Here is a 14,088-nt window from a genome sequence, read left to right as displayed (position 1 = left end):
CGTAATGCTTTACACACAGTAATGTTCAGGTTGCATCAAAGGTTAAGACACCAGGAAGTATTGTACAAGGTGGAGTTTTTCAAAGGCCATGTTTGGCTTTGTTTCTGGGATGATCTGTCTTTCACTCCTCCCAAACGCATGCACACTACTGTGAGAGGCGAGGGTGAGCAAAAAAGCTAATCTAAACAGAGATTGAATCTTAAATTTCATTTGGTCCTCATTTCATTGTGGCTGCTTGCAAAATTAAGCAGAGCTGTCAGGTAGTGGGCCCAGATTTCACTAACAGAGGCAAACAAATGTCACGGTGCAGCTGTGAAACATAGGAGGAGGATACGCTGCATCTGGGCTGATTTTCACGTGCTGTGTCCACACGGCTTCCAAATTTGGCATTGATTAGATGACATTTCAAACTTAAGTAAACGTTGACAAAGTAAAATATTTGGGGTGGTAAAAGTAAAGTAAAAAAAATGCTAGGTCATATTAAGCAAGAGAAAAGTGAAAGAGACAAATAAACTTGGTAGTGATAGAGAAAAAATAATAACGGACAAAACTTACAGAAAGCAATTCACTTTGGTATTGGTGTAACATTTGGCTTCATATGTGCAGAATTGTGCAGGTAATGTGTATTTCCAAACACACACACATATATAAATTCAAATGCATTAGTATGGACAGCATCACCTGCAGTACTTGGTTTAACTCAAGCTCAACCTTACAACCTGGGTTGAGTCCAGGATCATTTGGGTAACCAAGTAAATCTGGCCTGTAAGTCTGACACCCAAAATTTTCCTGAATGGAGGCAGAAACCTTGTAGCATACATGCACGTGCTTCGACCACCCCCCAGCTATCTGTTAATTATAGCCTCCATCCATACTTGTCTCTTGAAAGGCACCAGCTGTAAATACGGGTTGTAATGTTTGAGATGTCAGTCTCATGGTGCTGATTAAAGCCAGAGTACCAGTAACATTCTGTCTTCTAAAAACTGAAAAGAGATTTGATTTAAAAAAGAAACAAAGTAAACAGCTGATTGCATTGAATTTATTTGACAATACTCAGACAGTGCACCGACTGCTGCATTTTCATTGAAACATTTGTTTTTTTTTTTCTTTGCAAAAGTCTTTACAGGTTTCCATCAAAGTGTAACAGTCTAGAAAAACACATTTATCGAACTTATAGGCCCAGCTATTTTTGACCCAGTAAACTTTTCAAACAGCATGTATGTACATAAAAACAGCAAATTACTGATATGAGAAGTCTAAATGTACCAAGAGTCACATGACACAAAATAGTATCAGTGTATATGGATATGTCAAATAATGAATACAATTAAATCTGAATGAGATTGATTTCACAGCCAAACTGGTGCTGACTGGACATTAAACATTAAAGGTTTGTGTTACAGGAATCTAATCCCATCCAGAGCCCAACTCTTCTCTTTAAGCTTTTTTTTTTTTTTTTTTTGGATTGGTTCAAAGCAAAATTGGTTTGGAAACTTTGGTGTTATCATCTCAAATCCTCTTAACTTGACTTTGATTTAGAGGCAGGCTGCACAGCGTGGCCCTCAAGCGTGACTATATCTTTCCCCATTTCTGCTGCAAACGAATCCCTGTTGGACAAATCTGCAAGGTCATTTACCTGCAGCTGATGTTTGATACCTGTTGAAGACATAAGCGTTAGTTAAAAAGAGGGATCACTATTCTACCAATTAATACAGTTAATGTGATTGTTGCATTTTAAACTGTGGTGCTTCTACTAGAATTAAGATTTGATCAAATTTAACAAAGTGGAAAAACATTTACCTGTCAAGATCTTCCTCATGGATTCTTTTGAGCTAGCGTAGTTCATTTTTTCTTTGACAGGTGCATTTTCAGGCGCCCTGGCATGAAGAAAAATCATAATCCCTTTGTCATTAAGTCTGGCACACTGGGACTGTATACTGTAACAGGATTATTCTCATATACACATAAGATTATGTATCCTCAGCATAAGATTGGCTCTCGTTGCAGATGCAGTTGGAAAAATAAATGTAGTAGTTATGCTTTAGTGACAATACAAGGACTTACCACATCACAAAGACCAGTTCTTCCTTTTTAAGTGATTCCTTGGTTTCAAAGTGGCAGTCATACAGCATGTAGCGGCACTCATCCGGCTTCAGCAGACCCACAAAGAACTTGAATACATCTGTGTCCTCCATTTCCTTTTGCCGGAAAATTTTCTCCATGTCAATGAGACCATTGCCGATTTTAAATACCACCAGTCTTATACGATCCATCTGATCAGCATCATTTTTCACTACTTTCATCTCATTGTAGAGGTCCTTCACTTGATCAGCGACTTTTACTCCAGATGCCTGTTATGAGAAAACACAAAACATTACATGTCCATATTTAGTAAAAAAGAAAAGAAAAAGAAAAGTCAAACATGTTTTGTCGATACAATATTTTGTTGGTGTGCTCCTTTAGAAGGTAGTAACCCCACAGGTCACGTCATTGAGCTAAAGAAAGTCAGGGTCTATCTAAATCTCATGTTCCACATACTAATGCTTTAAGACGGATCGAAAGAGAACACACACAAAGACAAAAAAAAACCCAACTATAATTGCATTTGTAACTTACATTTACTTAAATTGTTCAATTGCAATTGTAAGATCTTGTATTTGAAAAGTTTGCGTAAAGAGGAGGTGCAAATGGTTGAATTTCATTCATTTCATACAAAATAAAAAAAATAAAAAAAATAAAAAAAAAAAAAAGGGGAGAAAGCAAACACTACTTCCTTGTCATTTTTAATCATGAGATTTACTAAGTTCAGCACCAAGCCTAATGTGCCAGGTAAGTGTATAAATTCTCATCAGATGAGAAGAATGATGAAAGTACATCACAGTAGGAACACTGTGGGAAGATTTGGGCCTTGGCTTATACTCGAGCAGATGATGTTCATTCGTACTTTGGTTTTGAGACAGAAAGCAGAACTGAAAGATGAAGAAACAGGAAGTTCTTCAAAACTAGACTATGGAGAGAAGTTTTAAATGTTATTTAGGCAGCTCAATGTGCAGATACTCTACAAGCTTGTTTAGCAGTCGCACACCATGAGTGGAGCTTCCCTATGAATTTTCATGGCCTTGGCTCTGTCACATTCCAGTCATTGTGGAACAAGTTCGCACAAGAAAGACCGCCCCAAGGGATTCTCTCAGAACAGATTTCAAGAACGAACAAAGCTCCCTCCATTTTGGAGGCAAAACCACACCTTGAATAACCTCTTGCAAACACCAAAAGCCTCCTTTTACTCAGCAAACCTTTTTTTCTAAAAACAGCAAACATCAATCCAAGACAACATCTGAGTTTACACATTTTTTTCCCCTAAAATATCGTTAAAATGAGGATATGACATTTTAAATCACCTCAATCACCTCTAGATTACATGTTCAGTGCTGCACACACATCACAACGAAGAAGTTGTTAACTGACAGCCAAATTCTTTGAGAAAGCTACTCACCATTTTGCTTGTGATCTGTGAAGGAGCAGGCAGCAGAGAAAAAATGGCAGCAGCAGTCAAAATGCTGAGGGGGTCATAAGGAAGGAGAGCAGGTTGACTCATGTAGGAGGGGCTGTGGTAAATGAGCACACCTCCAAAAGTAGGTCCACCCCCGTCTTCCCAGGTGTGACAGTTTCAGATTCAACCTCAGCATACGCATTTAATCACATTACATTTGAAGCCTAAATCACAATAAATATAGTATGTACATCATTGTCTGGCGCAGTACAAACATTTTTCTCAACCTGCCCCTCTGCTTTAGTTTGACAGAGGAACAGATCTTCCTTTTTTTTAGGCAGAAGCCCCAGGTGAGCCTGAGCCAGTCATGGGTGGGTGCAGCACATAACACCCTTATATGGAGAACATACCTGTCCATATTTTGAACTCATCTGCTGCTGAGATGCAGTTCAATGACCTTATAAGGTAAAAGGTAGGATGACTGCACAGATGTGCCAAAAGGATTTATCCGTCTACCTGTTGAAAGAGAGCTGGTAGGTCTCCATCAGATTCCAGTAGTCAGTAGTCAGACGTACAAAAACATGATTCCTTTCTATCCAGTTCGACACTGAACACAGCAAATGTTACACATATTTACCACCAAATAACTTGAAGATGTGAACTTCAAGTGTAAATTTTCAACCGTTGTTTCAGTTTCATAGATGTTTTTCTCCAGTTAGCTTCTGTGAGGAGTCAGTGCAGTTAATATGACTCGCAGACCCAGTCGCAGAGCTGTTCTTCTCTAGAGTGGAAATGTACATAGGTGACACCCATGTTGAAAAAAGACTGCACTGATTCAAAGTTTGATGTCAGTCACGTCTTCATCAGGTCAAAAGAAGAAAACAAGAAACAAAAAGTAAATGTATTCATATAGGGCCATTTGACATTGTAGTTTTCCATGTTTGTCTTTAGAATAATAAAATCTGAAACTTCTCTCTCTTCTTAAAGTCCAGGAGTGTAGCTGGGAATTAGGGGCCCATGTCACAGGAGGGGAACCATGCCCCCCCTGCCACTTTGTCTGGTCCCAGACCATGCCTTCTCCAATGGTGGAAAGCAACTAAGTACATTTATGCAAGTGCAATTCTTACATGCAATTTTGAGGTACTTGTATGTCGCTGAGCAGTTCCATTTTCTGCTGCTTTATACTTTTACTCCATTGTGTTTATATTATAACTTTAGTTACTCAACCTTGTGAGGCAGGTGGATTTCTCACAAGCCAGAATCCATCTTGGCGAGGTCCAAGCTGTTCACTTGTGGAAGTATCGCCGTGTTTCGGACCAATCAGCGTCCTATGAGAGAGGAAGTGCTGGCAGCTGCAGGCGTGACTCAGGTGTGCTATAGCGTCAGTTATACTTCTATATCTTCTTGTAACAGAGTATTTGTATACAGTGATATTTCTATATTTACTTAAGCAAATGATCTGAATTACAGTCTTGCAATTTGGAAAAAAAAGATTCATAATACCTTATAGTCCTGTTTCCAGTCTGTAAGTGGAGGAGAGTTTTGCACAAGTACAACTATGCCAAATTTCATTTCATTTTCTTTTTTTTAACTATCCCTGTGTTTTGCACTTTCTTGGCTGGTAGCACCCTGGCAAACCAAGTCGAGCCCATCCTCTCTGTATTATGCCCAAATCTTTGTTCTATCTTAAAATAGCTGAATTGCAGCATGTCAGTCAGTCATCGCTTGTGAGTAAAGATTATACAATATTTATGAATCTCACACACAGACACAAAGAATTTCTTCAGCGCTTTAATGAGACCAATTGAAAAATATGTCCAATGACAAAAAGAGTCATTTCCCATGTAAACTGCTGAACTGTCTTTTTGGCAAATGAGAAAATAACATTCTTCATCTTTTTTAGATGATACACGTAGTTTAGGTCCTTTTGTTGGAGAATTTAGTGCACAATAAACCCCTCCGCTCCTCTGAAGTGACTATTTTTAAATACAGATACTCTGCTTCAGCATCACAGTGGCCTTGCTTCCCCTGCGATGATTATTAGTTTACAGAGTCAGAGGCCCGTCCCACATCCTGTTCCAAAAAGCAGGGTGCCTAAATGCCAGCACATGTCAAGGTTTACCCTCAAACAATTGCATTGCAAGCACTGGAATCCGTGAGTGGCAACGGAAAGAAGAAAAGTCATCAATATACTATGTATGTCAAACTTTTGACAGTGTGTTTAGCAGTAGTATAATAGTTATCCACAGAAAGCTCTCGTTTGGTGGCTTGAGGGTTGATTTTTAGGTTTATTGCCATAACTGTGGTGAGGCCTGGCTTCGGCAGCTGGTAGCAGCTTTTCGGAGTAGTAAAAGGGGAAATACAACCCAGAACCACACAGGACAGGAAATGGCTGCTGCATAGCTCTGTGTGAGCTGAAAACTTCATGCTGCTGCAAGCACATTGCAGTTTTGACCACAACCCAGTCAGTGACGTCAAAGCAGAAAACCAAACTCTATGAGAACTCTGACCTCTACTGGTAAATTACTGAAGTACTATGGGACTGAATTTGCCATGTTAACACTTGCCTCCGAAGACCAGGGCAGGTGTGTATAAGGAGTTAGATGTGTGTTCCAAAGGAAAAACAATGAATAGGAAAATAAGTTCATAAGTACAGGAGTAAGGACAGGATTCGTTTTTCAGGTTGACTCCTGTTTTCTCTGTTTTGGAGAGAAACATCATTAATTAAATACGTATCTTATTAACAAATGAACATTTTAAAGAACCTCCACAGATAGTTTTTGAAATGGTTCCAAAGTCCTTCTTAAATTCACTTGAGATTTTTATGAATATTTTTCCATATAGACCCGTTGCACGCATCAAAGGATATTTAGCAAACACTGATATTGACTTTTAGTGAAACATCTATAAACCTTCCTCTTGCATGGTGCAGTGTATAGAAGCATATATAATTTGGATACAATGAACATAGAACAGTCTTATTCATGTCAAAGTGTGCATGAAGCTGAATTCGGAGGCCTGCTATTGGCTGAGTCACTGCAGTTGTCATTTTAGAAAGTTGTTTTTAGCTACTTGAACTTTTTGACTTACAGGTAAGAATGTTTTTCATGACCTTGTCTCGCAACATGACACCCTGCTTTCACCGTTCACACAGAGTTGGGTTGGTCTGTAAAGACTATTGGTTCGGACTTGGTTCAAGTTTCATGTCTGATGGAGTATTGTTGGGTGTGGTCAGTTATATTTACTCAGTTGACTGTTGAAAATGTGCCACTTAGAATAATGACCCGAAACAACAAGCTTAGAGGACAGTTTGCTTTGCAACAATTGTCTACAGAAAAAAATTAGCATGAGAGATATGTTGATGTGGTAAGTAGCTTTTTCAGTACACAGGTTTTATTGTTATTCTACCAAAGGAAAGGGAAGAGATGCCACACAGAGCTACGATATATTATCGCATTTCCACAATCCTTTTTCATTTCTTTGATCACAGATGTCGTCAGTGGCAGTAAGTTTATGCGAACATTAAAAGAGTCGTTGAACATTTCGGGGGAATATAATTTTTTTGCCATCTTGCTAAGAGTTACCTAAGAATATGACATGTCTGTATGGTAAATAGGAAGCTAGCACTGGTTAGCTTAGCTTAGCATACTGACTGGGATCAGCCTGGCTCTGTCCAAATGTAAAAAAAACAAACAAACAATAATCCTTCTATCGAATATACAATACACAACACACACAGTAAACACAATTTCACCACAGATGCAGTGATCCTGACATCAGTCTTGCACTGTGGTTATTGCACAACTAGACAAATGAGCTTGCCAGGTGCTGACAGAGGAATTTTGGTACCTGTTTGGACAGAGAAGGGCTAGCTGTTTCCCACTACTTATGCTAAGAGAAGCTTATTGGTTGCTGGCTGCATGTTCAAAATACTAATATGATGGTTTCGATCCTGTCACTTAACTCTCTGCAAGGAAGTGAATATTTGCCAAAATGTAAAACTAAGTCATTTAAGCTAGACCCTGAAAGAACAGACAACATACAATCTTTATATATCTTTTTATTGAGTACTGAATAAACACATTACCATTTGTGGGAGATTATGGCTTTAATTGTATTATTAAACTTTTATGTTTCTGAACAATCAAACCATCAGTAATTATTTTCTCTCAAAATTAGTATCCATTAATTAAATTGTACACAAGGCACAAACTGACATTCACTCGCAAACGTGTAGTAAAATATTCAGATATGACGACACTTCAACCCAAGTCTTGGTTCTTCAACTGTAAACAGTCAGAGCTCCTCTACACCATCGTCAGATTCAGCCACTGTGGATGAAAACACAGGCACAAGTCACTTTGTGGTCCTATAAACCATCACTTCATATTGTTGTTTCATTATCAAAAACAGGCTCTTACCTCCATAAAACTCAGCTCTATCTTACCAGAGCCATCCTTGTCCAGGGTCTTGAAGGTGTCTGTTGTAAATGAAAGTAGGCATCAGAACTCTACATGACATCTGCAGCATCAGTCGGATTAAAATATGTGCCGACAAGAACAAATACTCACTGAAGAGTGACTCTAAGCGGATCAGGCAGCACACAAAGTTGTCAAAGTCAATAGTGAGGTTTGGTTCACTGTAGCGGGCCACGATGATCTGATGCAGAGGGTTGTTGAGGGAGAAACCTGTGAGAGAAAAGCACACCACCGGCTGTTTCATGCAAACTCTCTCTTTACTCTCTTAAGTGTTAGAGGAACAAGTGTAGAGTGTTGAGAACACAAAAATATCATTTGTGAAAAAGACTTCTCACCAGCAGCCTCAACAGCCATCCGCATCTCAGAGGCGCTCATACACCCACTTTGGTCCATGTCTCTCTCTTTGTACAGATCCTAATGGAGAGCCCAACACATTTAATATGCACTATCATCATTCTACTAATAATCTACTGTATGTTACACATGGTATGTTAATGTCAATACAAACAAACAAGGAACACACCAGGAACTTCTCAATCTTTGTCCACAGGATCTTGAATTCTACCAGTCCCAGCTTGCCGCTTCCATCTTTCTTTGAAGAGCATGTTAAGGAAACTTGCAACATGCCCCCACACAGAGTAATGTGCGGCATGCACCGGCCCTCTGTCAGACATGACAGGGCTTGTGGGTCAGTCGGTAAACTCATGCTGTGCAGTTTACCAAGATACCAAATTTGTCAGGCAGGTTTTGCATTAATTTGTGAGCTTTGGAGGTTCTGTAAGTGAATTTAGTTATACATTTTGACACAGCCAGGCTAGCTGTTTCCCCTTGTTTTCAATGTTTACGTCAAGCTAAACTAACTGGCTGCTTGCCACTGTAGCTGTATACCACATTTTGTGTAAGGCATCAACTTTCTATTCTTTTCAGGCAACATGAGGGAAAACAAAAGGAGGAAAACTTGAGGTTAATAGGTTAAAGATTTTGTCAATTTCTCCTGACATGGCTTAGAATAAGAAGGAAGGATACATCCAGCAGATTGACCATGTTGCGGCAAGTCACAAGGCTAAAGCCACTGGTTTTTATGTCATCTCCTGAGAATCAGTAAAACATAGGAATACATTGGTGTGAGGGTCAAGTGCACATTAATGCACATACTGAATACTCCTGAGAGAAAAAGAAATCATTTCTCTTACTCTTCACCATCACTCTGTTGAGGAGTCTCTGCAGCTCAAACACACAAATCTCCGTGTCCTACGAAGCACATGACACAGACGTGTAAACCATTGTAACAAAGACTGGAGACCATGAGGTGATGGATCAAATCTTAAGCTTACTCACATGTCCAGCGAGCTGTCCAAACAGTCTCTTGAATCTGTCACTGATGTCATCTTCATCAATATTAATCTGGAGATGACAAGGAAATCACTTTGTCTTCCTAAAATGTTAATATTAATATTCATTTTCAAAAGAATACATCAGGGGATGTGACTTTACCTGCTCAACATGGCAGTCCACGGGATCATCAATCTCTCTGAAAGCGAGAGGTCACACTTCTATGATCATTTTTAATGCTGTGATTATTGTGATTATGACATTGCACTTATTACATACTGGAAATCAGCCTGTTTCTCAGAGAACACTCGCACGTAGAAGTCTCCATTCTTGTTGGGCTCAAAGGTGGAGGGGATGATGAGGTATTCTCCAGGGGGAAGATTGAAGCGGTTGCACACTTCCCGCAGGTTGATGAAGGTCTCGGAGCGCGCCGCTGAACAGTTGGACAGGAAGAAGTTTTTCTTCAGGTGCACCTGCCTTTTGCCAGAGTACTGGAAAATGACACATATATTGTGTAAATATCTGCATGACAGTTTGAATTTTGAGGGCTGAAAATTGAGCAATAATGCAACAGTCCAATACTCATTTGTCATGAAAAATGAAGGCTCATCAAGTGTCTTCATCTTTGCTTACATACCTCCTCCGGCAGCTAGAAAAATAGGAAAAATCAAAAATGTGAGAATATGTGAAAACGCAGCAAATACTGTCTCTACTGACGCAAGTGTTATCACTGACTTTGTCATCTTAAAGGCAGCTTCTTACCTCATAGATGGCAAAGCCGACGGTCTGCAAGTCCTCCCCCATTTTCCTCATACGGCGCCTGTTCTTCTGCATCAAGCCCACAATGAAGGTGCAGCCTTCCTCACCATCATCAGGGTCATCATCCACCTCATCCAGCTTTATGACAAACTGAGGATTCATCCAGAATGAATCTAGGAAAGGGGAGTAAGGGTTAGTTCATGACACATATGAGCCAGCACTGGATTCAAATCTGGAGGGAAGATGGTAAAAGTGGTTGTACTAGGATAGTTTCTGCAGCCGCCAGCTGAAACACCCCTTCTCCATGTGTCTTCAAACTCAGACTCTGCCCATTTCTTGTACTCGTCGCCTGTGAGAGCATCAGGGGTGAGGTTGCAGATCTCAAGGCGAGAGTATTGGCGCAGGAAGTCAGAAAATGACATCCTGTGGGAAAAACAGAATGAGGAAAATGGAAAAGTCACATCTTTTCTTGCTAGAAATCCAGGGATTTATTTGCTTGCTGGACATTGTGACCTTTGACCTTAACACTGCTTACTCTAATGTAATACAGGAACTTAGAAAAAGGTTCATGTCACTCAATAGTGATGGGTTTGCCCTTTAAAACATAATTTTAAAAATGGATACACTGAGAGTATTTCCCATTTACTGCTGCGTTGTTATTACAGGGGTATTTAGTAGATTAAACCATATTGTAAACCTCTGTTTGGTGTGTGGAGCTTGGTGAAGAAAAATGGTTTCAGTGAGATTTACCAGAACTCCCCGTCCTCAGAGCGGTTCGTCAGCCTCTGCCGATCATCAGAGCTCACATATCTCCATTCAGAAGAACTAGAAAAAAAAGAAAGATATTAAGGAGGTTTCCTACTGAGCGGTGTTGGAAACTTTGTGATTGTATGTGCAGGCTTTACTGAAAACTGAGATAACACTGTAAATCATCTGTGGAGTTGAGTTTGTTAGCCCTCGGGGCACCGAGCAGTGGCCTGCCTTGCCTGTTCACAAGCTTCACCTCTGCCCGTGGAGCTAAACACAGTCGGGAGTTATTTACCAACAGGCGGAAAGGCAGGCAGGCAGAGGCGGCCAGGAGCTTCAGTGAATTCCACCTCGAGCACAGAAGTAAGCTTTACAACCGGAGTCTGTGCAACAGGCTTATTTTACAACAGGATTTACCAGCCATTCCACTGGGTGTGTATGTATGTCTCTGTGTGTTGCATTCATGATGAAATAAACAAAGACTTAATAACCTTGAAACCCTAAAACAAATAGGTGTTTCAACTAGGCTGGGTCCTATAACATGTATGAACAACGCAAGAGGTGTGAGATGAGAAAGACCATTTATAAGAAGCACCAATTTTCATGGCAATGAATTCAAATGTTGTAGAGATATTTCACTCAAAACCACAAATGAGGAGGGAGTCAGGGCATCACCAATGTCATTAGGATTAGGATAAGGATTCATCCTCTGGGCACCACGGATATCTGTGCCATATTTCAGCCTGGACCAACCCACACTGGCCTCCCTCGAGCCACGTGATGCTAACGGGGCTATAACCTCTCTGGAGTGGTTCCTAATAACTAATAGCTAATAACTTAGAGCTAATATGCGCATGTCTATTGTTTATGTCCTGCCATTAAAACTCCCAAAAAGTGCACAACACTCACTTGTCGCTCCAGGCTCCATTCCACTCCACCTGACCCCATGGGTTTCTGATCCTGATCAGCTTCTCCCTGCCTCCTCTGTACTCCACCTGCCGCAGAATGAGGGGTCAGAATAAAAGATAGAAAAGGGAAACTCTAAAAACAATATAAATATAATAAAAAGGGGTAGAACCATAGCACAGCTAAATGAAATTGTAGCATCTATCACAATATGCAGCATATTTATTTGCCACTGTGGCCACTGCGGCTTCACATGCACCTGGATGACCTGTGTGGTAAACAGTGGACAATCACATTAGCTCACCTGCTCCGCTCCTGTCACTGAATAGGCGTGGCCCTTCACCAGCTTGCGATATGTGACAGCCTCGGAGTCGGACGCACTGGTGATCTGGGACGGAGAGGATAAACTTGTGAGCTTGAAAACTACCAGATTCCAAAAAGAAAATCCCCAACCATGCTACATGAGAGTGAAACAAGAAGCCCAAACAAACATCAATGGAGCATCCCAGAAGGGAGCCTCTGTCCAAGGCCTTCTTAATGATTTTGAATAGATGGGGATCTGCCCTGCTCAGGTCATGCCTCTCAGCTATGCCTCCGGTGAAGTCCTCGAAACCTTCAGTGGTGCTGCCTCCAGAGAGAGCCTCATAGCATCCATTCAGCCTGAAGGGAAAAGGATTCATGAAAGATTAGAACACAAAGAGAAACCGACAGAAAGGTATCCAGATTTTCTGTAGCTCCATACTTGGCGTAGGCTTTCTCCAGCAGTGCACTCCAAAACTCTGAGCCCTCCTCTGAGTGAACAAACAGCAGCTTTCCATCTCTGGTGGGCAAACGGTCATCGACCACCACATCCACCCACTCACCAAACTGCCAGAACTGAGACGACACAACAAGTAAAATCAAAATTGTTCGTGCCACTTCACCTCTAGAACAAGGCAGCTGTGGAGCGTTTCACTGTGCTCTACCTCAAAATGAAAGATGCCGGCATAGTTCTCCTGGAAGCTTTGGTCATGGGGGACAACCCGAGACAGAACCTGTTTGTTGAGAGTCAATGAGGCGATAGCTGCCAGGAGCCAGCAGTCACCTGAGCACAAGCAAACAGTGTTAGAATAAAGGGGACTAAAATCTCATGTCACGCACACACACACACACACACACAGGAGATTCAATGCTCTAACATTTTATAATAATTTTAGTCATTGTGACTCATCTCCAAGATATTCAGTTTGCACAGGTATGCACACACACCTCAGCTGTGCAGAGTTACGACTCTCTCACATTGCTCAGCAGCTGCAAACACAACTCATTCTCACCCACACAGGCAGACTGGGTGTAGATGGAGAGGAGTTACTGAAGGAGATGTTATAAGGCGCTTTGTGAAAGCTCTTGTCAGTGCATGGGAATTTACTAAAAGGTTTATATGTCATTTCAATGTAAAATTAGAAAAAAGGATAAGTGAGGTGACAGTGAAAGACAGAGGGAAGTCAACATGAAGAGCTGTTACTGTGCTCATATGTTCTAACTATGATGTCTGAGATACACATGCAAAATGATTTGAATATTTTTGGAATGCCTGAGGATGGAAATATATGGAAATAGATACTGTAAATATCTGATTGTGTCATGAACATGCAATTGTGTGTGTCTCACCCAGTGCTCCTTGACAAATATCAGTCCTGGTCGCATTTTCAAATATGAATTTTGGATTGGAACATAACTCCTGAAGAAAATGAGGAGAAAAAAAAACCCTTTGAAACACTTTATTTGGTTTACAATTTGTCACCTCACTATGTTTTGCTGGATATCATAACAGTAGATTTTTTTTACTCATATAGCTAAGGTATGAAATGTAGCATCTTTTGGGTGCTGACACGTTGCAGGAAAACCGTGCATTGAATCACACCCATATTTAGGCTTTGACTAAACGAGACTGCAGTTATAATCTTTAAAAGATGCAGATGCTTCCATCTACCTACTGTACCCACCACGGGTCTCCTCCAGGTGATGCCCCGAACTTTGGCCGAATTTGGTCCCAGTTCATTGAAGCCTAAAGATGAGGGCAGAGCCTCAAAGCAGTCATCCTCAAACAGCTGTCCAGACTCCAGACAGCTTCTCCTCAGCGACTCATAGTCCTGGTTCAGGTATTTCACCGCGTGAGAGTTGGTTCCAATTCCATGTGCTCGCTCTCGGTTGTGCTGAAGCTTGGCTGCAATGCCTGACATTTTGGAGACTTGTACGACGTCCACTCTGTCTGCGACTGTGACTGGTATGTCTGTGTAGTTAGACAGGCTGTGTTTCATATATGCAGATCAACAGTCTCCACACCCTTGCCAGACCAGACAGTGTGCACTGGCTCACCTGTTTCATCCAGCCCTT

General features: G+C 40.9%; 2 protein-coding genes across 3 annotated transcripts; both read right to left on the bottom strand.

Moving 5' to 3' along the window:
* Positions 1-1,025: 1,025 nt before the first annotated feature.
* cfl1l (cofilin 1 (non-muscle), like) lies at positions 1,026-3,610 on the bottom strand. Its single transcript, XM_023425767.2, has 4 exons — positions 3,494-3,610; positions 2,065-2,351; positions 1,801-1,877; positions 1,026-1,656 (listed from the first exon to the last, which is right to left on the bottom strand). The coding sequence occupies exons 1-4, from the start codon at positions 3,593-3,595 to the stop codon at positions 1,520-1,522; spliced, it is 603 nt and encodes a 200-aa protein (XP_023281535.1). The 5' UTR covers positions 3,596-3,610; the 3' UTR covers positions 1,026-1,519.
* Positions 3,611-7,532: 3,922 nt separating this feature from the next.
* LOC111669521 (calpain-2 catalytic subunit-like) lies at positions 7,533-13,993 on the bottom strand. 2 transcript variants are annotated; one of them, XM_023425859.2, is made up of 21 exons: positions 13,698-13,993; positions 13,363-13,432; positions 12,678-12,796; positions 12,455-12,588; positions 12,204-12,372; positions 12,017-12,100; positions 11,716-11,801; positions 10,810-10,884; positions 10,322-10,482; positions 10,063-10,232; positions 9,938-9,949; positions 9,580-9,791; positions 9,463-9,499; positions 9,307-9,372; positions 9,162-9,219; positions 8,995-9,059; positions 8,492-8,560; positions 8,304-8,382; positions 8,062-8,178; positions 7,912-7,970; positions 7,533-7,821 (listed from the first exon to the last, which is right to left on the bottom strand). In XM_023425859.2, exons 1-21 carry the CDS (start codon positions 13,932-13,934, stop codon positions 7,798-7,800), a joined length of 2,103 nt encoding a protein of 700 aa, XP_023281627.1. In that variant the 5' UTR covers positions 13,935-13,993; the 3' UTR covers positions 7,533-7,797. The 2 variants fall into 2 exon arrangements, with proteins under 2 accessions (XP_023281627.1, XP_087035264.1); XM_087179138.1 differs by lacking the exon at positions 9,938-9,949.
* Positions 13,994-14,088: the final 95 nt, after the last annotated feature.

This window comes from Seriola lalandi, unplaced genomic scaffold, assembly GCF_002814215.2.
Source record: "Seriola lalandi dorsalis isolate HSWRI2012SDOR001 ecotype SW California unplaced genomic scaffold, Sedor1 jcf7180002054795, whole genome shotgun sequence".
NCBI lineage: Eukaryota > Metazoa > Chordata > Actinopteri > Carangiformes > Carangidae > Seriola > Seriola lalandi.
The sequence above is the reverse complement of the archived record's forward strand: the minus strand, read 5'-3'. Positions and strand labels throughout refer to the sequence as shown.

Excerpts from the sequence above, each read along its gene's own strand:
- cfl1l (XM_023425767.2), bottom strand. The coding sequence starts at position 3,595 with ATGAGTCAACCTGCTCTCCTTCCTTATGACCCCCTCAGCATTTTGACT. Across the intron at positions 1,878-2,064 it reads GAACTGGTCTTTGTGATGTG|GGCGCCTGAAAATGCACCTG; the intron begins GTAAGTCCTTGT and ends TCTTCATGCCAG. Across the intron at positions 1,657-1,800 it reads CATGAGGAAGATCTTGACAG|GTATCAAACATCAGCTGCAG; the intron begins GTAAATGTTTTT and ends TGTCTTCAACAG.
- LOC111669521 (XM_023425859.2), bottom strand. The coding sequence starts at position 13,934 with ATGTCAGGCATTGCAGCCAAGCTTCAGCACAACCGAGAGCGAGCACAT. Across the intron at positions 9,220-9,306 it reads TTGGACAGCTCGCTGGACAT|GACACGGAGATTTGTGTGTT; the intron begins GTGAGTAAGCTT and ends TGTGCTTCGTAG. Across the intron at positions 8,383-8,491 it reads CAAAGATTGAGAAGTTCCTG|GATCTGTACAAAGAGAGAGA; the intron begins GTGTGTTCCTTG and ends GCTCTCCATTAG.